The sequence below is a fragment of the Cervus elaphus genome, chromosome 1 (assembly GCF_910594005.1).
Source record: "Cervus elaphus chromosome 1, mCerEla1.1, whole genome shotgun sequence".
NCBI classification, from domain to species: Eukaryota; Metazoa; Chordata; class Mammalia; order Artiodactyla; family Cervidae; genus Cervus; species Cervus elaphus.
The window spans coordinates 76,819,256-76,844,520 of record NC_057815.1 but is presented as its reverse complement, the minus strand read 5'-3'; the positions used below and the strand labels follow the sequence as shown (position 1 = coordinate 76,844,520).

The 25,265-nt window shown below is 39.9% G+C and overlaps 1 protein-coding gene across 2 annotated transcripts; it reads right to left on the bottom strand.

The window, feature by feature from the left end:
• On the bottom strand, positions 1-20,024 carry PRRG4 (proline rich and Gla domain 4). 2 transcript variants are annotated; one of them, XM_043908845.1, is made up of 6 exons: positions 19,054-20,024; positions 18,542-18,666; positions 11,465-11,628; positions 9,714-9,762; positions 8,567-8,699; positions 1-4,505 (listed from the first exon to the last, which is right to left on the bottom strand). In XM_043908845.1, exons 1-6 carry the CDS (start codon positions 19,560-19,562, stop codon positions 4,271-4,273), a joined length of 1,215 nt encoding a protein of 404 aa, XP_043764780.1. In that variant the 5' UTR covers positions 19,563-20,024; the 3' UTR covers positions 1-4,270. The 2 variants fall into 2 exon arrangements, with proteins under 2 accessions (XP_043764780.1, XP_043764781.1); XM_043908846.1 differs by having other exon boundaries at positions 9,714-9,759.
• Between the last annotated feature and the right edge of the window lie 5,241 nt (positions 20,025-25,265).

Genomic DNA, 25,265 nt, shown 5'->3' with positions numbered 1-25,265 from the left:
TTTACTTAGCATAAAGTTTATTCACATGTATAAAAAATGTCTGTAATAGGAAATCCATTAAAGCCAAAATATAATCAAGCATGTAGGAAAAATGTATTCAAAAGTGAGTTGCTTTTTCCACATAATGAAAATGCTGGTAAGTACTGAGTTGCCTTAAACTTTTAACTGTTAGGGAAACATTTTTAAACAACAAAAAAAATGCTGAAGGAAATGCAATACGGAAGGTTAAAGGTATCAATACATGTCACACATGTTCCAAAATGCTACACAGGCAGGATTTACAAAAGAATCTAGTTTTTAAAAAATTACAGAAATCTAGACATTCTTCTAGTAGTATAAATGCCACATACAATATTTCAAATCAACCAGTAACTAATACAAACTTATTTCACATTCAGTTAGAATAAAAAACAGTATGAATAATATGAAATTAAGCTTTCAAACAGCACTGACAAACTTCTTCTCATTAAAAAATTCACTTTTATGTATAGGAAAAGTACACATACACATAACTTATCTGAGAAATAGAAAAAAATTGTTAGAATTTTATAGGCAAACAGGAAACCAGATACAGAGAACACCATTGCTCTAGCTCTTAATTGTTCTGAGGATTTTCACTGTGTATTCACTCAGAGGGCATAATATTAATGGATGCAAAACTCTGACACATAGTTTGTGCTCTCTTTGATTTTTTTCATCTTAAAAAGAGAATATTCTGTGTAGAATTATCTATCCTATTGAAGGCAAAACCCCATAAATGTGTATCTGTCTTTTTCTAGTCTTATTCCTGGTGGCTCAGATGATAAAGAATCTACCTGCAATGAGGAAGACCTGGTTTGATCCTTGGGTTGGGAAGATCTCTTGGAGAAGGAAATGGCAACCCACTCCAGTATTCTTGTCTGGAAAATCCTATGAACAGAGGAGCCTGGCAGGCTACAATAGGGGTCTCAAAGAGTTGGACACGACTGTGTGACTTTCCCTTTTCTTTTCCCTTTTCATACTCATATTACATTCATTTCCTGATTGTAATAGAGGGGAAAACTGTCTAATCAATTATAAAGTTTTGTGTCAAGATAGATTTAATGGTTAACACTAACCAGTTACTCAAGGAAGAAGCACAAACAAAAACAAATTAATCAAACCAAAAAACCCACTACCAAAAATACAACAGGAATAGAAAAGGGAGAATGGGACAGAAATACATGTCCATTAATATTAAAATATTAATGATTTTATATTAATATTTCCTTTTAATTATCATAAATATTTGTTGGTTATGATTCTATCACATTTTCTGCTTTATATTTAAAGTATTATGGATTGGATTCTCAACACTGGATTCTCTACAAACACCCCTTATTTCATAATCTTGATGAATTCCAGATTTTTTCAGGTTAGAGCAACAGTTTTACAGTAAGTGACGGCATATGACAAATCCATGCTGCTGCTGGGTGACGGGTTGTCACAGGCCCTGAAGCTGGATTTACAGCAAGATTTCTGGGAGTCAACTGGAGTAAACAAGTTCATGGAGTATTTCAGATTGTGATTCAATAAAAGATAAATCGTATCTTATATTTTTATCCATCCTAAGAAACACATGTGTGAGAAAATACAGATATGTAATATATGCTCTTATATACATTTATGTATAAATGACAAATGTCTATACATTTCTCATACAGACTTAGAATTGTTTATACTTTATAATTTGAGACAGTGTAATTTTACAGGAATAAGATGGGGCTGAGAAAATTGTGCTTGTTCATTCTAAACCTAGCTCATACCAACACGTTAGATTTGGGGCAAATTATCCTTGCATGCCTTAGAGTGATTGCTAAAATGATAAGAGTTTGCTTCCAATCTTTTTTTTTTTTTAATGTTTCCTAATTAGCCTCAGAAACAGCATTAGGTGCTTGCTTGCTTTATTTATTTATTGGCTGTGTGACATGTGGAATCTTAGTTCCCTGCCGAGGAATCAAACCCACGCCCCTTGCATTGCAAGTGCAGAGTCTTAACCACTAGGTCACCAGGGAAGTCCTGCCTCTGACCTTTTAAAGAGGATTAAAATAAGGGCAAAGTTACATGAGGAAAAGTGCTTATGTAAAGCCAATATATGACTAATAGTAAAATTTTTATAGGTTATGTAGGTGGCATTAAAAAGACCACTTTTCCTAATTGTATCTAAATGTTACTATGTATAAAATAGATAACTAATGAGAACACTGTAGAAGTCTACTTAATGTACTGTGGTGACCTGAAAGGGGAAGAAGTTCAAAAGGGAAGGGATACATATATATACGTATGTATGTATGGCTGACTCATATATACATGATACATATGATTATATATATATGGTTAACTGAAACAACACTGTAAAGCAACTATAATGCTCCAATAAAGATTAATTTAAAACAAACCCAAACACCAAACAACAACAACAAATTTTGCCAGATGATTTCTTTGCAACAAGTAACCAAAGAGACTCTGAAAATATCAAAGGTAAGGTCTTTAGCAGTCTGTAATGATTAAGATCTTTCTTTCATCTGCATTAAGATCACACGGTCTTAAAAGCGAGACATACACTCAAACACAGTGTAATATGATTTATACTTTTTCAGCATTTAATTTGGAAGGACCTACCAAATGCCTGTGAGTTTTAATCTCATCTCTCTAAAAATTATAAAACAAAATAGAATTTTATAAATGGTATTACATAGAAAAAAGCAATGCCTGGCAAAAACATAAAGAACAGAATTTTCTATTTCTCAGGAGTATGTTATTTTTTGAGTTCCTGCAAAGAGGAAACAAATTCACATACACATAAATTCAAATAACTTTGTGCACACACATTCATTTCAGAAGTTTATAGCTTATATTCTATTATGTTTGTAAGGGGAGATTGGTCACATACAGAATTAGAAGATACAAACTATAGGTCAAAATTATTACCTATGATCTTCTGTGTCCAGACATTAAAAGATACAAGGGAAGTGCTCCGGCCTGGTGCACTGGGAAGACCCAGAGGAATCGGGTGGAGAGGGAGGTGGGAGGGGGGATCGGGATTGGGAATACATGTAAATCCATGGCTGATTCATATCAATGTATGACAAACCCACTGGAAAAAAAAAAATAATAATAAAAAAAAAAAAAGATACAAGGGATTGCTGGTAACTTTAATCAATATTATTTTGATAGCAGAAAAGTAAGTTACTTCTAGGTTCTCAAACTATTATTTATAAACTTTGACAAATTTTCCAGATTAATGGTTATGCATAGTCAGATACAGATAACTTAGCAATGAAAATAGGTATGTCTACTCGTCGGTAATATGCACGAATTTATCAAGCTCCACTCCTAGATTTGAGGCCTATAATTTACTTTGTGGTATAACAACCCTTGCAAATCCTTGCCATTGCAACCATGCTCCCTCTGAAGAAGTAACTCCCTAGTGTTTATTTTTTAAAGAAAACTATTGACTGCCCCCCCACACACACATAATAAAATATGCCTGATAGGAACAGTTCATGACTAAAATGTGCAAAATACAGTAAATGCTATGCAATAATTTAAGATAAAAAACTGATTTCATTAAGGTTATTGATTTATATTTAAATGTCAGATTCTGTGAAGTATTGCCAACCAAAAAGAAATCCTAAAAAAGGGTAGATCCAATATTATAACTTGGAATAATCTAATAATTAGAAATTCTTTTTCTTTTTTTTTTAGTATTCAATACAATAAATCTATGGGGCTTCCCTGGTGGCTCAGACAGTAAAGAATCTGCCTGCAATGCAGGAGACCCTGGGTCGATCCCTGGATCTGGGAGAACCCCTAGAGAAGGGAATGGTTACCCACTCCAGCATTCTTGCCTGAAGAATTCCATGGACAGAGAAGCCTGGCAGACTACAGTCCATAGGGTCGCAAAGAGTGGGACATAACTGAGCAACTAACACAACAACAACAAATCTACAATCTTTTTCTGTACAAAGGATACAGACAGTTCACCAGTTTTAGCTGTGACATCCATAACATTCTTTTGAACAGAGCAATGCTCTCTTCTTCACTGCAAGGACACAAAATTCCTTATCCAGCTGACTATCCAATTCAGGTTAAAGATGCTGACAGAACTCCAGGGGCAGAGAACACATGCTCATTTCTCCTTACTCCCTACAGCTTGTCATAAACAGCTGAACTGACTTGTCTTTTTTGGTTCAGGGAAAAGAACCACTTAAATAACGTGAATGTCCTATATCACCAAGACAATGAGGGCTTAGTGAGATGGGAGTGACATAGACTTTTTAAATACCCTAAAATCATTTGCTGGCCCAGGATAAGGTGGTGGTGGTGAAACACTCTGTTTTCTGGTCAATGCCACTGCCTGTTCATAAGAAGGTAATCCTGTATCTTCCAATGAAGGTGGCGTTGGAGACAAGACAGCCTCCTCTGGTCTTCTGAAGATGATGGAAGGAGTGTGTCTGCCCCTTCTTACGTAGGTATCTGAAGAACTAAATAGAGAGAGCATTGAGGTCTAGGAAAGGCAATATTTTAGGCTAAGACAGCAATATCAAGAAATCCAACTATTTAGATCAAAGCTGAACCTTCTTTATTAATATAACAAGTTTTATTTTACCCATAAACTCTGAATGAGTCTTCGTTTAGTGGGAAGACCAAGAGCTTTGAAGTCAGTCATGTGTATGAAACAGGATCCTATCATTTCATAGCAATGTGACCAAAGGCAAGGTAACCTAACGTTTCTCCCTTTGTAAAATGGGAATAATAATAGCTACGTCAACAGAGGTGTTTTGTGTGGATTAAGAAAGATTATGTAAGGCATCTAAGCACAGTATGGAATACTGTAACGAGGACTCCAAACACATGAATTCTTTTTTTCTCCTATTCCTGAATTAAAATTTTCTCAAAGTATGGTGTTAAACCAAATCCAGGCTTTGTTGAAAGGTGCTACAACTCAAAGCTAAGGAAATTGATGCCACAGAGGTAATACCATCAGTGGATGCCCATCTTTCTCATGTCACCCCTGCAACCCTGCTGCCTGGTCCATCCCTCCTCAGCAGGGTTTCCATCCCATCATTCTTCTGCACAAAAGGCTAACTTGAAGTCCACTTTCTACTGAATCAACTTCCAACTCCTGTGCCTACTTTTCAAAGCCTCCCTTAATCTAGCCTTGCTTTATTTTATAGCTCTCTGGTCTTGCCAAGGTAGTGTCTTTACTCCCCATTGATCTCCACGGATCCAAGCCTAACAATTAGAAAAAAAAAACTTTTTAATTAAAAAAAAAAATGGCTTAGTTCAAGTTACACCATTTTTCACAAAACTTTGTCACCTACGCCAGCCAATGAAAACTGAAATGTAATACCGGTCTGGTGTTCCAAAACTACATTTCCCCTTCTCACTTGTGAATTACAAATTATAATTTAAACATAAGTAAACTGATCCATTTAGACTGTGAAGTTGGCTGTCTATGAAGCATCTATGCAGAAATTAACCTCCTATAGTATGGTTAATAAGATAATTAAAATATATAGATAATCTCGAACCTGTAGTCGATATTTATAATAGTATTCTTCCTAATAAGAGTTTAGCAGACCCAAAATACTGTACTCTTCTGCAAACTAAATTAATATCAACTTGCCTCATAGAATACCTTTGCTGTTGGAAGTTATAATGAGATCTGAAATTGAAAGGAAAGAGAGGAAAATAGCAGAGAGAGAAGAAAAGAAAAAGGTCTATGTAAATCGAGGAATTGAATAATCTGCCCTTCAATAGCTGAGAGGTGACTGAGAGCCTCAGAAGTTTACTTAGAGGGCTCAATACAATTCCTCCTCTGTCGGAAATCTGGAATGTACGCATGGTAGGATTGTCACTTGCCACATTCATTAGCTTGTGATGAAAAGTACTACTTGTTTGCTTATAGGAAACAGGAGAGGCAGATGTTTTACTTGAAGAAATAAATTTTTCCACGTTGACCTTCAAAATCTGTTACAGGAAGGATAATAATAATAAAGTCATTAAGTGGAAAAAAAAAGTCATTAAGTGCTTTCACAGTGATTTCTTACATATACCTTACATGACTGAAATCAGAAAACATACACCAAGAACATCTCGGATAAGCTGACAACATTATATTATGCCTATCTTCCTCCGTAAAATATAGGAACTAAGAAATGAAAAGATCTTGCTTCCCATTTCTTGGCATGTTTTTACAAAAGAATGAGACAAACTATTCTAACAAGGATCTCATTTTTTACTCTTTTCTTTTTCAAAATATTCCTCACCCTTCTCCCACTTCCAGACTTGCAAAATGTAGAAAGAGAACATGTAACTGTTGGAAAAATTTCTTGGGACAATTGATAAAAAGTACTTTAGTCAGTTAGTAAGTATTTAAAAGTTAATCTTAACACAAAGGAATGTCTGGTTAACCTAGTTTGAAGTGTCCCCTATAATGGGTTGCTCTGAGAATCAAAGTGAGACAGCAGATGTAAAAATGACCTGTAAATGGGACAGCATTCTACTGTACTAAGTATAACTAATCTTACTTTTAAAATAAGAGATATCTGGGTTTTCAGATTTTAATAATAACATACACAGAAAACATGCATAATAATGGCACCTCTTTATTCCATGCTTTGAATTCTGCTTCTAAACTCATGCAGGAAAGAAGCTAGAAGGCTTCAGAGAAAAAAAAGGCATAAGGTAAAAAGGTGTAGCGGTGAAGAAAAGCAGAGAAATGGAAAAAAAATAGGAAAGAGAAGAGAACGATGTTGAGCATGACACTGGACAATGGCTCTGTTCACAGATCTTCAGGGAAATTATTAAATACTGAGGGCATACACATGGACTTTGGGGGAAAATATTGTAAATGAGATAGAAAAGAAGGAAAGATAAAAGACAAGGATAAAAGATAAAAGACAAGGAGAGTTTTTAAATATAAATATTCCAATTCCTTCATTAACTCATGAATTTCCAGGTATCCTGCAGCTTGTGGAGAAAGCCATATGAAATAAGATCTTAGCCAAAAGCCCTTGAAAATGGTAAGAACTTGCTGATTTCCTCTCTGTTAAGTAGGTGAAATTAATAGAAACCTCAGCTTAAAGACAGTGGCTTAAGAAAAATTACACAAAATTTCCCTTACTTTCTTTCACTTTTCAAACTTTTTGAGGATTTATAGAACTCTCAGACAATCTCCTTAGTTCCTGCCCATGATCACGTAATGCCTCAGGGGACTGTTAGGAATTCCAGCTGGGGGATAGAATTACACTTTACATTGCCCCCCTGTTGCTGGCATGTCCTCCTCTGCAGGGGCTTCCCAGGAAGATCAGTGGTAAACAATCTGCCTGCAATGCAGAGGACATGAGTTCAATCCGTGGGTTGGAAGGATTCCCTGGAGAAGGAAATGGCAACTCACGCCACTATGCCTGCTTGAGAAATCCCATGGACAGAGGAACCTGGTGGGCTACAGTCCATGGGGTCACAAAAGAGCTGGATACAGCTAAGAGACTAAAACAATAGCAACAACCAGCTTCCTCTGCACTCTTACTACGGGCCTCCTTTCAGACTTGCCTCTGCCCTCGTCTCTGTCCTTTCATCACACTCAGAAAACTTACCTACTTTCATGGCTTCAGCTTTTATCTTCCAATGGATTTATCCTAATTCCACCTCTATTGCCCTAAACTCTTACCTTAACAATAAAGAAAAAATTTTAATTATGGTAAAATATGCAGAACATAAAATCTGTCATTATAACCATTTTCAGGTGTACAATTAATGGTATTAATTATATTCACAATGTTGTACAGCCATCATCACTATTTCCATAATCTGGTCATAACCTGGTCAATAATGAGCGTCTTTGTAGAATTTGGAACCATAAACAGGGTAAATAAGGATATAGAAGAAATAATTCTGATTGCCTGTTTCGCATGTGCTGCTTTTTTTTAAAAAATAAGGTAGTTCTACACTTTTATCTATACTTACAGATAAGAATATGAATGATAATAACTTTTTACTCTAATGATGTTGAGATTTATTATGCAAACAATTATGGCCTTTAGGAAGCTTTACTAATATGCTGGAATTCAGTTAATAGCAGTGTATTAACATTGGCTTGTATTATCATGTCCAATTCTTTGTGACCCCATGGATGGGAGCCCGCCAGGCTTCTCTGTCCATTGAATCTTCTAGGCAAGAATACTGGAAGTGGCTACCCATTCCCTTCTCCAGGGGAATCTTCCTAATCTAGGGATTGAACCCAGGTTTCCTGCATTGCAGGCATTCTTTACCATCTCAGCCACCAGGGAAGCCCAAAGTTGGCTTGTTAGTTTTGCAAATGTAATATGGTAACATGAGAGGTTAACAGTGAAGGAACTGGTGAAGGATACATAGGAACTCTCTGTGTCATCTTTGCAACTCTCCTGTGTATCTGAAATTATTGCAAAATTAAAAATAGACTTCAAAACATAGGCAGTCATTTTTTTAGCCATTTAAAAATAACAGTATAGAAAGTATACTAATATAGAAAGTGAATTAAATATTTTCACTTGATACTTACCCTGGATACTGTTGCCTGTGACACTTGGTGATACAAAGATAGTAACCAACTAATCCCAAAATAACCAAAAATACTCCAGCAGCAATTAATCCAGTCAGAAGGCCCATAGCGTCGATTTTCTCTCTGTTAGCATCTTAAGAGAAATCATTAAACTAACATAAATATAACAACTGAAAAGCACCACCTATGATTTCAATAAATTTAACATTGAGTGTAAGCACATTATTAAGCATCTAATAATTAACATTGGTTACTTTTAAAAGTCTGTGCCAGAGACATGACCAGAAAAAAAAAAAAGAAAAAAGGTATACTTCCTAAAAGCCCTAGGTATGGCTTTATTTATTTTTATTATTTTAATCAAAATTATTTATTCATTTTGGCTATGCTGGGTCTTAGTCGTGGTATGTGGGATCTAGATCCCCGACCAGGGATGGAACCCGGGTTCCCTGCATTGAGAGTTCAGAGACTTAGCCACTGGACCACTAGGGGAAGTCCCTGATTTATTTTAAATGTCAAGACTAAGCGGGATAAACATATTCTTCGTTCAACTATACACATTCTGATATTAACTACTGAGAGAAATTTACTAAGCAACTCCAGAGTAGCTATGTATTATAGTCTCCCTACAGCTGGACCCTGCCTAGGAGGAATAAAAAAATCGCTGGCAAAACCAAAACAAACCTGCCAAAAAAGCAGCTAGAGATGATCAATGCAGATAAGACAAAGGATCTCCCCTCTCTAGAAGCTACTTGATTCTATCTAACAATCTTAATTTACTTAGTAGCACAAGTATTCCATTCACTTGTAATGGTAAAAAAAGAAAAAAAAAAATTAAAATAGCTTACTACTTGAAAGTAACAGTCTTACTTTTATTCTGTGCAAGTCCTGACTTAGCCGAGTTGTTTAAAAGAGCGAATTAAGCCTATTATCTCATTTCCCTAGTATCTCACCAAACTTGATTTTCAGTGTATAAATAGATGAATGCGGCCTTTTCTGTCTTAGATAGCCCTGTGTATAATTGAGAAATCTTCCCCGGATTTACAAGGTATGTATGTTGTGCAACAACCAAACTCAAACAATGAAACTAAAAATGTACTATGATAGAGGGTGGGAAAAAAACATTAAAATTGATTCATTCTTGCCTTACCTGATTTTGTGGTTGGTCCTCTAATTGAATATTCTTGCCAAAATTTCTTCTAAGAGAAAGGTAAAAAAATTTCCGAGTTTATTTAATTTCTTTAAGGTCATTTCATTTGGTCTCAAGGACCTAGACTAGGGGTGATAAACGCTTGGCATGTGCCACGGGTTGGATACCAGTTCATTCATGCTGGAGCAAGTGACTCACTCTATTAAATAATTAAAGCATTGCCACCCACCACCGATTCTTCCAACTCTGAAATTGGCCAGGGATTTATAGCTAGTGCCAGCTCTTTACCACTGGATCCTGATATTTCTTCCTTCATTGGCCCGGGGCCCTCACTCAGATATCCAGGGACACTATCGAATTAGAGAGTCGATGAAAACAGTAGAGGTGGAAGCTGAAGCAGAGGACTCATGATCGTGTTTGAAAAGGAGTCTGACTTTTTTCTACACTAGGTGAGCCTTCAGTTTGCTAGGAGATTTTTATAGGTTTTTTTAAAAAAATTATTTTTGGCTGTGCTGGGTCTATGTTGTTTGCAGGCAGGTTTTCTCTAGTTGTGGCAATCAGCAGCTACTCTCTAGTTGCAGCGCGAGGGCTTTTCATTGTGGTGTCTTCTCTTGTTGCGGAGCACCGACTCAGTAGTTGTGACATACAGTTCATTGCCCCGAGGCACGTGGGATCCTCTGGGGCCAGGGATCGAACCCGTGTCCTCTGCATTGGCAGGGCAGGCTTTCAACCACTGGACCACCAGGGAAGCCCTTGCTCAGAGATTTTATTAAAAGGTATTTACTGATTTGGAAAGACATCCCTGAGACTTTTTAAGTTCAGTGTTACTTGAGAGAATGGAAGCCGTTTTTCAGGAACGGTGGTAAAACTAGAAAATGGGTTTGTGAGAAACAGAACAGAATTTCAACAGACAACTACAAGGCAGAGCAGTCTTTGCTTCCTTTCTCTAACAGACGCAGCAGATAACAGCCGCAACGGGAGGCTGGGGACAATTTGGGAAGAAAAAGAGCTAAGTTTCAGTAACACCTTCATTTGAAGAATACTGAGAGAGGTTCGTATTGACTAAAGAGTAAAATGGGATTCTTGAGGAAGGGGAAAAAGAGCTGGGGTTATTGAAGCTTGGGGTTATTTACAAAAGTAAAGAATCTGGGTCACTTGATAGTCTTAAAGAATATGCCAGATTATACCAGGGACAGTGCTGGCTATTTGTTTTGTACTTTTCAGGATTAACAGACGGAAGTTAATTATATTTTAAGGGAGAAATTCTAAAAGTTTATTGCCAAGCAATAAACTCCTGAATGCAGGGAATATATATTTTATCCTCAGTTTCTAGGGGAGGATATGACACATAGTAGATTGTCAATAAGTACTTGAAATATAAATATAGTCATCAAAAAGCTAAGTCTTGATAGGAAAAATTTCTCTTGAGTTTTGACTGATTGAAGCCTGAGTCAGAGAGCTAACTCAGTATCCTGAAGTTTAATTCACTGTGCTTCAAGACTGTCTTTGAGTATCATAAATGTTAAACACAAAATTATAACATAATTGATAATTTGCTAATTACTGTAAACCCAGGGAAGTATAAAGTAAAATCTAAATAGGTTAATTAGCATTTTAAGAAAGTAGAAAGAGATAACAGGTATACAATCCTAATTTTATTTAAGGCATATAATTTCTAATGCCTGAAAGTACCACTTTTTAAAGTACAATTTAATAAACGTCTAGCCAATTAACATCATCAACAGAATTACCGTTTTATCTTCATCCACAAAAATCTCTCTGGCTTCCTCATAATTACAAAGTTCTTCTGTGCATTCTCTTTCTAGGTCACCAGGAGTGAAGAGCTCCAAATCAAATCTATTATATAGGAGGTGTCTATGTATGAACAGGTTTGCTTCTTCTTTTGATGTAAAAACTAACAAAGAAATAGAAAGATTGCAAACATTGATAAAAATAAGGCAGAAAATTCCTGTTTTACTTATGGGAAGAGCACATAGTTCCTTTGATGTGGTTAAATTACACCCAACTTTCTTCTGTGGTTTTAAAATCTGACAAAAAGAAATATCATCAGTAAAAATAATTCCTGCTAAAGATGAAATACAGATATTAATCAAATTCCAGTTCATACTTGAGTAGATTGTGTCCAAAGTTATCAGCATAAGTGAAAAAAAAATTGAGTTTCATTTTTTCCTCTAGACAATTATTTTTCCAATAAATGACAGGCCAGTCTATGCTATTTCTAAAGCACTGGTTTCCTGTTATTTTGACTGAGAAAAATTAGTCTGGTGTAGTGGCAGAGTGTTAGACACAGAAGACACAGATTTTTCTTTTCTGATTTGGCTTAGCTATCAGCTGTATATCCTGGGATAAGTCACTTACATCTCTGGGTTGCCATTTCCTAAATCACTTTTTTTTTGGCAGTGCTGTGTGGCATGCAGGATCTTAGTTCCCAACCAGGACTGAACCCATGCCGCCTGCATTAGTAGCACAGAGTCCTGACCAAGACTGCTGGACCACCAAGAAGTCCCAGGTGTGAGTCTTAACAGAGCTATTTTGTCCAATATAGCAGCCACTAGTCACATATGGTATAGAGAACCTGAAACGTGGCTAGTGGGAATTGAATGTGCTGTAAGTGTAGAATTCAGACTTAAATTGAAGACAGTGGGGAAAACTACTGGACCATTCAGGTATGACCTAAATCAAATCCCTTATGATTATACAGTGGAAGTGAGAAATAGATTTAAGGGACTAGATTTGATAAGAGTGCCTGATGAACTATGGACAGAGGTTCGTTAACATTGTATAGGAGACAGGGATCAAAACCATCCCCAAGAAAAAGAAATGCAAAAAAGCAAAATGGCTGTCTCAGGAGGCCTTACAAATAGCTGTGAAAAGAAGAGAAGCAAAAAGCAAAGAAGAAAAGATATAACCATTTGAATGCAGAGTTCCAAAGAATAGCAAGGAGAGGTAAGAAAGCCTTCCTCAGTGATCAGTGCAAAGAAATAGAGGAAAACAATAGAATGGGAAAGACTAGAGATCTCTTCAAGAAAATTAGAGATACCAAGGCAACATTTCATGCAAAGATGGGCACAATAAAGGGCTGAAATGGTATGGACCTACCAGAAGCAGAAGATATTGAGAGGTGGCAAGAATACACAGAAGAACTTTACAAAAAAGATCTTCACAACCCATATAATCACTCACCTAGAGCCAGACATCCTGGAATGTGAAGTCAAGTGGGCCTTAGGGAAGCATCACTATGAACAAAGCTAGTGGAGGGGATAGAATTCAGTTGAGCTATTTCAAATCCTAAAAGATGATGCTGTGAAAGTGCTGCACTCAATATGCCAGCAAATTTGGAAAACTCAGCAGTGGCCACAGGACTGGAAAAGGTCAGTTTTCAGTCCCATCCCAAAGAAAGGCAATCTGAAGAATGCTCAAACCACCGCACAATTGCACTCATCTCACACGCTAGTAAAGTAATGCTCAAAATTCTCCAAGCCAGGCTTCAGTAATAAGTGAACCGAGAACTTCCAGATGTTCAAGCTGGATTTAGAAAGGCAGAAGAACCAGAGATCAAATTGCCAACATCCGCTGGATCATCGAAAAAGCAACAGAGTTCCAGAAAAACATCTATTTCTGCTTTATTGACTATGCCAAAGTCTTTGACTGTGTGGATCACAATAAACTGTGGAGAATTCTGAAGGAGAGGGGAATACCAGACCACCTGACCTGCCTTTTGAGAAACCTGTATGCAGGTCAGGAAGCAACAGTTAGAACTGGACATGGAACAACAGACTGGTTCCAAATGGGTAAAGGAGTACATCAAGGCTGTATATTGTCACCCTGCTTATTTAACTTATATGCACAGTATATCATGAGAAACGCTGGGCTGGATGAAGCACAAGCTGGAATCAAGATTGCAGGCAGAAATATCAATAACCTCAGATATGCAGATGACACCATCCTTATAGAAGAAGGTGAAGAACTAAAGAGCCTCTTGATGAAAGTGAAAGAGGAGCATGAAAAAGTTGGCTTAAAGCTCAACATTCAGAAAACTAAGATCATGGCATCTGGTCCCATCACTTCATGGCAAACAGATGGGGAAACAGTGGCTGACTTTATTTTTGGGGGCTCCAAAATCACTGCAGATGGTGATTACAGATGGTGATTTAATTATGAAATTAAAAGATGCTTGCTCCCTGGAAGGAAAGTTATGACCAACCTAGACAGGATATTAGAAAGCAGAGACATTACTTTGTCAACAAAGGTCCATCTAGTCAAGGCTATGGTTTTTACAGTAGTCATGTATGGATGTGAGAATTGGACTATAAAGAAAGCTGAGGGCCAAAGAATTGATGCTTTTGAATGGTGGTGTTGGAGAAGACTCTTGAGAGTCCCTTGGACTGCAAGGAGATCCACACAGTCCATCCTAAGGGAGATCAGTCCTGGGTGTTCATTGGAACCACTGATGTTGAAGCTCAAACTCCAATACTTTGGCCATCTGATGTGAAGAGCTGACTCACTTGAAAAGACCCTGATGCTGGGAAAGATTGAAGGCAGGAGGAGAAGGGGACGACAGAGGATGAGATGGTTGGATGGCATCTCCGACTCAATGGAGATGAGTTTGAGTAGACTCCGGGATTTGGTGATAGACAGGGAGGCCTGGCGTGCTGTGGTCCACGGGGTCATAGAGAGTCGGACACGACTGAGTGACTGAACTGAACACTAAGTATAAAAGGGACTTCAAAGACATGGTTAAGAAAAATGTAAAGTATCTCAGTGTTTTCTGTTGCTTATATTTGTAATATTAGGTTAAATATTTGGAATATATTGGGTTAAATTAAATACTTTATCAAAATTAATTGCACCTATTTCTTTTTTACTTTTTAAAATGTGGCTACTAGAAAATTTTAAATTATTTATGTGGTGCACATTCTATTTCTATTGGCCAGTGCTATTCTAGCAGCTTCATTTCTATTTTATAAACAAGATTTATGAGCTATTTGAACCAAGGAGGGGAGCCAGAATGGGTTCATTAGTGTAGTTATTTTGAGAAATATTCTAAAAAGGTAGACCATTCTGTCCTGTGACAAAATGTTGGTTCTTTCCTCTTCTTTGTTCTTGTGGATTTTACGCAACCACGAAACAGAATGAAAAATTTTCCAAGTGGCCATCATTTCTCATTGGGATTCTTATAATGGCCCTCTAAGTCATCCCCCTGTCCATGACAGCGACAGCACATTTCCAATGTGCCTGGATCTCTCCTGCCTTTGAACTTGCTTTCCACTGAATAGAACTTTCCTCTTTCAGTCTGCATTCTCACTTCCTTCCACATTTTTGTTCAGTGTTACCTTGAACCCCATCCCTATTCACCCACCTCTGGCAATCCCCATCCCACACTGTGTTTTTCTTCATGGCACTTTCCATCTAGTGTTCTATATGCTTTATTTACTTATCTGTTACAACTCTGTTCCCCTAGCAAGAAGGAAAAATCCGTTAAAGCAGGGATGTTGACACAAAGAGGTGCACCCCAAATTACTTACAATAATAAATGAATGAACTTGACTTTCCTCTTGGACCTAATTTCTCAGAGTTGAGGCAATTCAGAGTCATGGTCTGTTACTCAGCTTGACACACACAGGTTTATAATATTAAACCAGTGATGAAGTAACTTTGAGTCTGCTTAACTTAGCTGTACTGTATGTACTTACAATACGTAAAATCTGATTTCAGAACGGAGAATTAGAAATCTGCCTCTGTATTGCTACTTCTCAGATACGCCCAGATCTTTACATTTTACTGGCTAGAAAAGCAGTGCCAAATTTCTCATTGTTGGCCTCCTGTTATCTGAGTTACAAAACACCCCTGACCTCCAATGGGACCTTCAACTTAAAAGGAAAATAAAAAAGTGAGTCACAAACACTTTTATTGTTCCTGAAGTGATATTTATGCCAATGAAAGTCTTGACTGTTGTATAAAACATGCCTTCTGGGAGGGACTGCTGTCCACCACTTCCCTGAGGTTGAAAGTTCTAATTCAGTCCATGGTCCATGTTTAGAGCTTCAATGCCTTATCAAACTTCTTCTTGCCTCCCTTATGATCTCAGGAGAAATATTATTTGTCCTTTGTTAGTTGGGTTTTAAGTAGCCTGGATTTGCTTTTAATTAAAAGAGGCAAACTTTCCTGCCCCTGGAGCATCCTGAACTTGCAGCAAGGATTCCTGTTTTACCACTGGCCATTGCCCCAGGATACACTGGCCTTTGCGCTTTTGTGTCTGCTGCCTCAGATTATCTTCTCATCTTTATTTCTCCTGTCTTAGCTTCCCTGGTGGCTCAGAGGTTAAAGCGTCTGCCTGCAATGCGAGAGACCTGGGTTCGATCCCTAGGTCAGGAAGATCCCCTGGAGAAGGAAATGACAACCCACTCCAGTATTCTTGCCTAGAGAATCCCATAGACGGAGGAGCCTGGTGGGCTACAGTCCACGGGGTCGCAAAGAGTCGGACACGACTGAGCGGCTTCACTCACTTCACTCACTTACTCAGACCATCCTAAGAGGCTGTCTATTCCCCTGTTTTAAACCCACCAACTGAGATATTCTATTCTCCTCCTTTCTCTTGTCTCTCCATGCTTTCTAAATAAATTCTCTTTGAGTCATTTAAATCCCACTTCTTGGCTTTAGCAGAACACAACTGAAGGTCCTTTATTTCCCTAGTTACTTTTCATATCTCCATTTGTTATATCTCATTTGCAGAGAGCACTGACTTCTGTGCTATACACCTCTCCAGAGACATAGCTACTATGCTAACTAACACCCAACTAATACTAATGCTAACTAATACTGCTAACCAATACCTCTGCTCTTGAACTCTCTGTTTCTACTTCTGTCATAGAGTTTATGGAGATTATCAGTTTATACCCTGCCTCGCCCACTAGATGAAGCAGTCCACGCGGACTTCCAGGCAAGGATACTGGAGTAGGTTGCCATTTCCTTCCCCAGGAGATCTTCCTGACCTAGAGATCAAACCCAGGTCTCCTGCACTACAGGCAGACTCTTTTTTTTTTTTTCATGAAAAAAATTTATTTTTTAATTGAAGGGTAATTGCTCTACAGAATTTTGTTTCTGTCAAACCTCAACATGAATCAGCCAGAGGTATACATATGCCCCTCCGTCTTTAACTTCCCTCCCAGCTCCCTCCCAATCCCACCATTCTAGGTTGATACAGAGCCCCTGTTTGAGTTCCTGCAGGCAGATTCTTTACCAACTGAACCACCAGAGAAGCCTTTTAAATACACACACTTCCTCATTTACATTTCCCACAGATATCTCCAGCCTTCTGCACTCAAGTATGATCTCTAAATTCCTTCCATAGTTTATGATGTCCTGGAGAGTATCTTTTATGCCTATATCTTGTGAATGAACGAATGTACTCATAAACATTCTGGACCCAGCCTCTGGTCCGGCTGAGTATGGATCATCAACCTTATATATGAATGGACTTACATATACGGTACAACATGGAAGGCACCAAGAAGGATCTCCTTGCAAATCTCTGTTCCACTAACTACCTTATCCAGTTGCTTAGGATCCTGTGGTCAGTGTTTGATTCCTTCAAGTTAAGATATTGCCCTATTTTAACACACACACAGTCTCCTAGAAGGCTTGAGACATTAAATGGTATTAACCATTATTAGCGTTATGATTAGGAGTTTTAGTGTAACAGATCCTCCTCAAAAGAGAATGAGAGGAGGACCTGATGAGAATGAATGTGGGACAGATATGTGTGGCGAGGTGGATCCAAAGCATTGGCACCAGGTAGGGAAGCACAGCGATTTGGCAGGGAGAAACGAAAGTCAAGTTTTTTTCTTTCCTGTGTTTTCTAGGTTAGGCTTTCAGAATGTGGGCAGGAATCTGTTTATGACCTGGAGACCACAAGGTGTGCAATTCTAGGTTCAGTTCAGTTCAGTTCAGTCGCTCAGTCGTATCCGACTCTTTGCCACCCCGTGAATCGCAGTACGCCAGGCCTCCCTGTCCATCACCAACTCCCGGAGTTTACTCAAACTCACGTCCATCGAGTCAGTGATGCCATCCAGCCATCTCATCCTCTGTCGTCCCCTTCTGCTCCTGCCCCCAATCCCTCCCAACATCAGGGTCTTTTCCAATCAGTCAACTCTTCGCATGAGGTGGCCAAAGTATTGGAGTTTCAGCTTCAGCATCAGCTGTCCAATGAACACCTGGGACTGATCTCCTTTATAATGGACTGGTAGGATCTCCTTGCAGTCCAAGGGACTGTCAAGTAGCAAGCCCCAAACCTAATCTCACACCATCTAACTTTACCCAGATAACCAGACATTTACAAGTATAAAAGGACCTTAGAGATCACTCCACTCCTCACTCCCTCATCATTTTAAAAGCTGAAAGGGGGTTAAGTAACTTGCCCAGAGTCTGCTAACAAATCCAGACTAGGTCCGGGACTCCTTGTCCTTCTTTCCAGGAAGAACAACTAACTATGCTCATCAGAATTACCACACGGCCTCATCTAGAAAAACAGCACTCACTGATTTTCAGAAGTTGAAACAGTTTTTCCATTCAGTTAACTACCAACCTGGTCTTAAATACATATTTACAAAAGTAACTCTCAGAAATAAAAACTGCAGTTAACAACAAACCACAACATTACCAAATAAACCACAAATTAAAGCGCATTTTAGCGCTTCTACGATTGATGAGGGGCATGTAATCTCAAAGACTACACTTTCCCATTTGAGCCCTGGAATACAGGCTTGGGTTTTCAGCACGGTTTTCTTGGGATCTGCAGCCAGGCTTACCTTCTTCTCTCGCATGCCCAGACTCCTCCGGACTTCTTGTGCAATGAGGAAATGCGAAGGTAACTGCGGGCAGTTGGCTGAGTAGCACCAGGAGTGGAAACATAGTCCGGCAACTGTCAAACAAACTGAAACAAAACCAACCAACCAAAAACACAGGTCAAAAGTGCCCCCAGCTCAGCAGTTTAAATTCCTATGGGAACGAGTCACCGACCTGTTGTGCTCAAAATCATCGCGTGACTGCGCCCCGCGCGCAGTTTCGGTCGCCAGGGTCCGACCCGCGCCCGGAAAGCGGCCCCGAGAGCTCCGGGGGACAAATGCCGCCTCCCCTCCATCCACCCGCCCACCATCCCTGTCCCCACCTCCCCAGCCCCCGCCCTCCGGACTCTGCGGCAGGCTGAGCGGGCGCCTGTCGCCGCGGCGACCCTTTGCGTTGCAATCGGACCCGGTCCGCCGAGGAGGCCCCCTCCCAGCCACCCATTCCCTGCCGGGACCGAGCCTCCGGGCCCCCGCACCTGCAGCTGCGGGCGCATGTTCCAGCAACAGCCGGGCCGGAGTCCCGTGCTTCGGTCGTCCCTGCGGCCGCCAGACCCTCGGTCTCGGCGCCCCCCGAATCCGCGCCTTGCCCTCCGCAGGACGGGAAGGGCCCCCTCGCTCGGGCCGAGAAAGAGCCTGGGGTTCGCGGAGGGGGCGCCCTGGCCGGCTCCGGGACGCGCGACGCGAGTCCTGCCTGGATCCCGGGAGGCCGCAGAGTGGAGCGGTGAGAACCGGAGAAGGCAGCTACCTGGCAGCACCTGGCCGCGCTCCTCCCCGCGGGGGCCGGCGCACCTGCGGCGGGCGGGCGGTTGGCAGGCGTCTCCAGGGGCCGCGCCTCGCAGCCGCCGCCACCTCTTTCTGCGCTAAGCCCTGGGCGAGTCCGGCCGCCTGCAGCCAGTTCTGGCCCCGCCTTGGCGCGCAGGTGGCGGGTTTGGGACTGGTTTCTAGACCCCGCGTCCTCCGCCGACTCTGGGCAGCGTGAGTTCATCTCCCAGCGCTAAACAGAGACCACCCCCTGAACCCTCCCCTCGCCCTGGCGCGTCCGGGGATTTTCGATTTGGGTTTCACTAGGCGACGAGCTCCATCTTAAGATCTTAGATCTCAAAGGGTGGTCCGCGAAGGAGAACAAAATCTTTATCAGAGCATATTAAATGGGAAGTGACCTTAAAAATTAATTGATTACATTTGTTTTCAAATCGTGGTTCGCCAGGTCTGGTCCATCTCCAAGATCTTTTTAGGGGGTATCCGTGGTCAAAACTATTTGCTTTATGATACAAAGACGTAATTTGCCTTTTTCGCTGTCACTGCCTCCTGAATGTACAGCGGAAATTTCCAGAGGCCATTCGACGTGTAACGATGTCATCACCCAGCTGACAGAGTGCTTGCTGTGTTTTGTGGTTTCCATTATTTTCTGTGGTAGTAGATTTAAGTATCAGCATGTACGTTTTTTTAATAGAGATTAATAAAATTTGCCCGTTCTTAGTTTTTTGTTTTTTCCTGTGCTTTTATTAGCTAGCTTTAGCCATACTTGGCAGGATAGCTATAACCTCATTTTAAAAAAAAAATAAATAAATCTGAAATTTATAAATAAATAATGTATATATTATATTTATATATAAAATAAATAAGTCTGAAATTTTGAGCCTATGCAGAAATATAACCCAAAGTAACTACAATCTGTTGTCTTGATTTGAAATAAGATTATGAAAATTTCTCAGTTTAACAGATAATATGATAAATATCAGGGCTTCCCGGGTTGCTCAGCTGATAAAGAATCCGCCTACAATTCAGGAGACCCCTGTTCAATTCCTGGGTGAGGAAGACTCCCTGGAGAAGGGATAGGCTACCCTCTCCAGTATTTTTGGGCTTCCCTGGTGGCTCAAATAGTAAAGAATCCACCTGCAATGGGGAGACCTGGATTCGATCCCTCGGTTGGGAAGATCCCCTGAAGGAGGGCATGGCAACCCACTTCAGTATTCTTGCCTGGAGAATCCCATGGACAGAGGAGCCTGGCGGGCTACAGATTATGGACTCCAAAAGAGTGGGATACCACCGACTAAACACAGCATAGCATGGTATATATCATTAGATATAATTCATGTAAGTAAGAGCTCTCTGGAGATCCTTAATAATGTTAAAAAATGTGCAGAGGTCCTGAGACCAAAGAGTTTGAGAATTACGACCTCAAGTGATGAAGGCAGCAGGTGGACAGAGCACATACTGGGTGTTCACATTACTGCCTTGTCCAAACAACACTTATAACAACTCTTTAGAACATTATTTAAGGTTCCATGCTTTGGCCAAAGTGGCTCAACACTTGGTAGAAGCCAGAAGAAATATTTTTTCCCCCTTTCTAATTGTTGATTAATTCAATTTCCACCAAATTTTATTTTTTCCTGCAAAGGTAATTGCCTACTCTATTCTAAATATTTAGAATCAACCGAGTTCTTTCTGTTTTCTGCACAAATTTTGTCTTCACTGATTCCTTCTCAGTTCAGTTCAGTTCAGTCACTCAGTCGTGTCCGACTCTTTGTGACCCCATGGACTGCAGCATGCCAGGCCTCCCTGTCCATCACCAACTCCCAGAGTTTACTCAAACTCATGTCCATTGAGCTGGTGATGCCATCCAACCATCTCAACCTCTGTCATCCCCTTCGCCTGCCTTCAATCTTTCCCAGCATCAGGGTCTTTTCAAATGAGTCAACTCTTCGCATCAGGTGGCCAAATATTGGAGTTTCAGCTTCAACATGAGTCCTTCAAATGAACACTCAGGATCGATCTCCTTTAGGATGGACTGGTTGGATCTCCTTGCAGTCCAAGGGACTCTCAAGAGTCTTCTCCAACACCACAGTTTAAAAAACATCAGTTCTTTGGCACTCAGCTTTCTTTATAGTCCAACTCTCACATCTATACATGACTACTAGGAAAACCATAGCCTTGACTAGATGGACCTTTGTTGGCAAAGTAATGTCTCTGCTTTTTAATATGCTGTCTAGGTTGGTCATAACTTTCCTTCCAAGGAGTAAGCGTCTTTTTATTTCATGGCTGCAGTCACCATCTGCAGTGATTTTGGAGCCCCGCCCCCCCAAAATAAAGTCAGCCTCTGTTTCCACTGATTCCTTCTAGACAGTGCTTTTTCTTTTTCCTTCTCCCAGTCTTTCCTCGATTTCCATTTGTCCACCTTGTTCTTTAAACTTTCTCTATGATTGATATCTCCTCAATCCTTTTATTGTTCTTAAGCAATTTCGATTACACTGTGAAGAGGCTAGAAATAATTTCTTGTAGTTTACATCTTAAACAGGGAACATCTCTACTAGAACACTCATTCTTCTATTTATTCATTCATTTAGCCCTGAGGATAGAGAGAGAGACACCACAATCTCTGTTCTGGAGGAGAATTTAATCTAAGAGCTATATCTAAGAATGTGGGCTGAGTAAAGTTCTTATCAAAGGAAAGAACAGACTTACTCATCTTTAGCCTCCAGAGAACCCGGCAGAGTTCTTTTATGTTGTTCACACTCAGTACATTTTTATTTTGAATTTTGAAAATACTATTTCATTTTCTATTTTGTGTTTTGGCTGCGTCCTGTGGCTTGTGGGATCTTAGTTCTCCAACCAAAAATCGAACCCAGGCCCTCAGCGGTGAAAGCATGGAGCCCTAAATACTGGACTGCTAGGGAATTCCTTCAATACACTTTTTTGGAGGGATGAAAGTTATTTGTTTTCAGGTAGAAAAAGTGCGTTACCTTGTATTTGGAGATGCAGTCAGATGCTTCATGCTGTGGAATAAACAGACATGAACTTTGATGACATTCCTTGGTCGAATTCGTCCACCCACATATCTGGGTATCTGGACCAAAACAAATGAGGCTTTGTGTTCACATCAAATATCAGAGTTTATAGTCTGAGAGGGGAGTCAGATACAGAAATAAAAGTCTGTTTCTCAGTGGTGAATGACAGCCCTGCACATTTCCCTGTGATCATATTGGCTCCCAGAGAATATTATAGCACTTGGCAGTATGAACACAGACTTCAACCACTGTGGAGCTGCAAGGTATTTTGAAATTAGGTAGCAAAGAGAGAAAATAGTAACAACATTGTTTAAGATTGTCCATTTCTTCTGCTATTTATTTACTCTATTTATTTCTTGTTTTGTGCCACTTGCTTTTTTAAAGTCACAGTATTCTTATGCTTTTTCTCCCATGACATTTTAAGTGTTTTTATTCTGGTCATCTGCAGAACTGGGCTAAATATTATGATTCTGTCTTTACAGAGAAGAATACTGAAGCAGGAAGTGTAAAGGGTCTTAGAGAGTCATTGGCCAAGTGGTAGCCCAGCTCTTGATTCTTCCCAGTGCCTTTTATTATCAAGCAGTGAAGGGCAAGAGGTAAGAATTGTTTAATTTCAAAAGAAAGAAAAAAAATTAGAGCAATGAGATTAATGGGCTTGGATTAATGTGATAATACATCTCTGAGTTTGAGCACATACCCACCCACTTACCTATGTCAACTCAAGAATGAAATGGAAACTCACTGTATTGTGTGGGCATGAGGATTGACTCAAAGACTGTGACAGGAAATGTTAAGGCTGCAGCCTCGAAGCTCTGCAACATTACGGTCACATCCACATCCTTAAAGGCACCGTGATAACTGTGTCACTAGACTACTTGGAGCAGAAGATGTGACTTTATGGAACTTAGGTATTGGTGACATTTTAACCTTAGTATTTCATCATCGGATTTTTGCTGTTTTAATTTATCCCAGTAAAATCAGTAGGCGGAAGATAAAAGACTCCTACGCTTCAAGGCTGATTATATATCTGTATGCAAGTATTTTCAGATTCAACAGATAGGCAGCAGGGTTAAAGATTTTGTTTTAAGCATTTACTTAAAGCTCTCTAAAGGAACTTTTGACTAGAGCTCCCATTTAATTCTATCATTTAAGAGTGATGACTGTTAATAACAAGATAAAATAAAAAACAGTATGAGAGGTTATCTGGCTTCCTGATCACTTGATTTTGTGTCATGCTGTGGGTGGTAACAGGAACCACATCATGGTAAAAAACCAGTAATCCTTAGAGTCCATATGGAGCACATAGGAAACTTGAATCAGTGTGGTTCTGAGATGCTCTCTGGGGCCTGTGACATGGTCAGAGAACTCTCACTCGTTTAGACCTTGGCATTTTTACTACTATAACTATTTCTTTCACTCATTGGACTCATTTTATCATCATAATCTTACTCTTTGATTGCTGCACTATTTTTTGACCTCTTTTTTGTAAATCCATGTTCAGGTAATCATAGTGTTCTAACTAAGATTTTTTTCATATACAAAATTATTTGGCATCAGTTGCAAAACCATACTTTCATGACAATGTCTGAAGAGAGAGTTTAGCCAAATCACATACTTTTAGCTATGCAACTGACAGTGTTAAAGAATCATTCATTTATTCTGCATCAAAGAAGGATAATAATGAAGTATTGATGTTTCTGGTACTGATTAAAGACACAACATTGTATAGAAGACCTGTTAGGAAATCCACAACTTAGGATCCTGTTTATCCTTCATTGGTGTACAATTCTTCTTTGTTATTTTATGTACCACCCTGGCTTCAAGCTCTCAAAATGAGAGTTCTCAATGACTAAGTTTTGACATATACAATGGGGGTTTTAAAGCACTGTTTCTTTTACTGATGCACACTAATAGCTTTAGTAGAGTTTATGGGTCTTCTTTGCTTCCCTGCTGGCTTAGCAGTTAAGAATCCACCTGCTAAAGCAGGAGGTGCAGGTTCAACCCCTGAGTTGGGAAGATCCCCTGGTAGAGGAGATGGCAACCTACTCCAGTGTTCTTGCCTGGGAAATCCCATGGACAGAAAGGCCTGGCAGGCTACCGCCCATGGGGTCGCAAAGAGTCGGACACAACTTGGTTACTAAACAGTAACAATGACAAAAATGGGTCTCCTTTACCCACCCTTGGCACTGCCATTCTGATATCAACTTGAGAGCCAGAAGCAAAGTTTACCAGTTTTTGTACTTTGTAAAGGCACATGGCAGGATCTCCTGACTGTGAAGTGAATAAAAGAAGGATAAGTTCTATTCCTAGGTCTGTTTCTCTCTAGCATTGAACAGATCATTTCTCATCACTCTCTCTACCTCTTGAGACACTGAGGTGGTGGTGGCTTAGTCGCTAAGTCATGTCCAACTCTTGCAACTCCATGGACTATAGCCTGCCAGGCTCCTTTGTCCATGGGATTTACCAGGCAAACATACTGGAATGGATTGTCATTTCGTTCTCTAGGGGATCATCTCAATCCTGGGATCGAACCCAGGTCTCCTGCATTGCAGGTGGTCTCCTGCGTTGCATGTGTATTCTTTACCAACTGAGCCACCAAGAAAGCCCTGAGACATTGAGGGTTTGGTCTGAATGAATTCTGACTCCTTTCTGTGATAAAATTTTATGTGTCTGGTCATTCATAATGATAAAAGTGTAAAGTGAAAGTGAAAGTTTTGGTCACTCAGTTGTGTCTGACTTTGTGACCCCACAGACTGTAGCCTGCCAGGCTCCTCTGTCCATGGGGATTCTCCAGGCAAGAATATGGGAGTTCCCTATTCCAGGGAATCTTCCCGCACCAGGGATCGAACCCGTGTTTCTTGTGTCTGCTGCATTGCCGGCAGATTCTTTACCATCTGAGC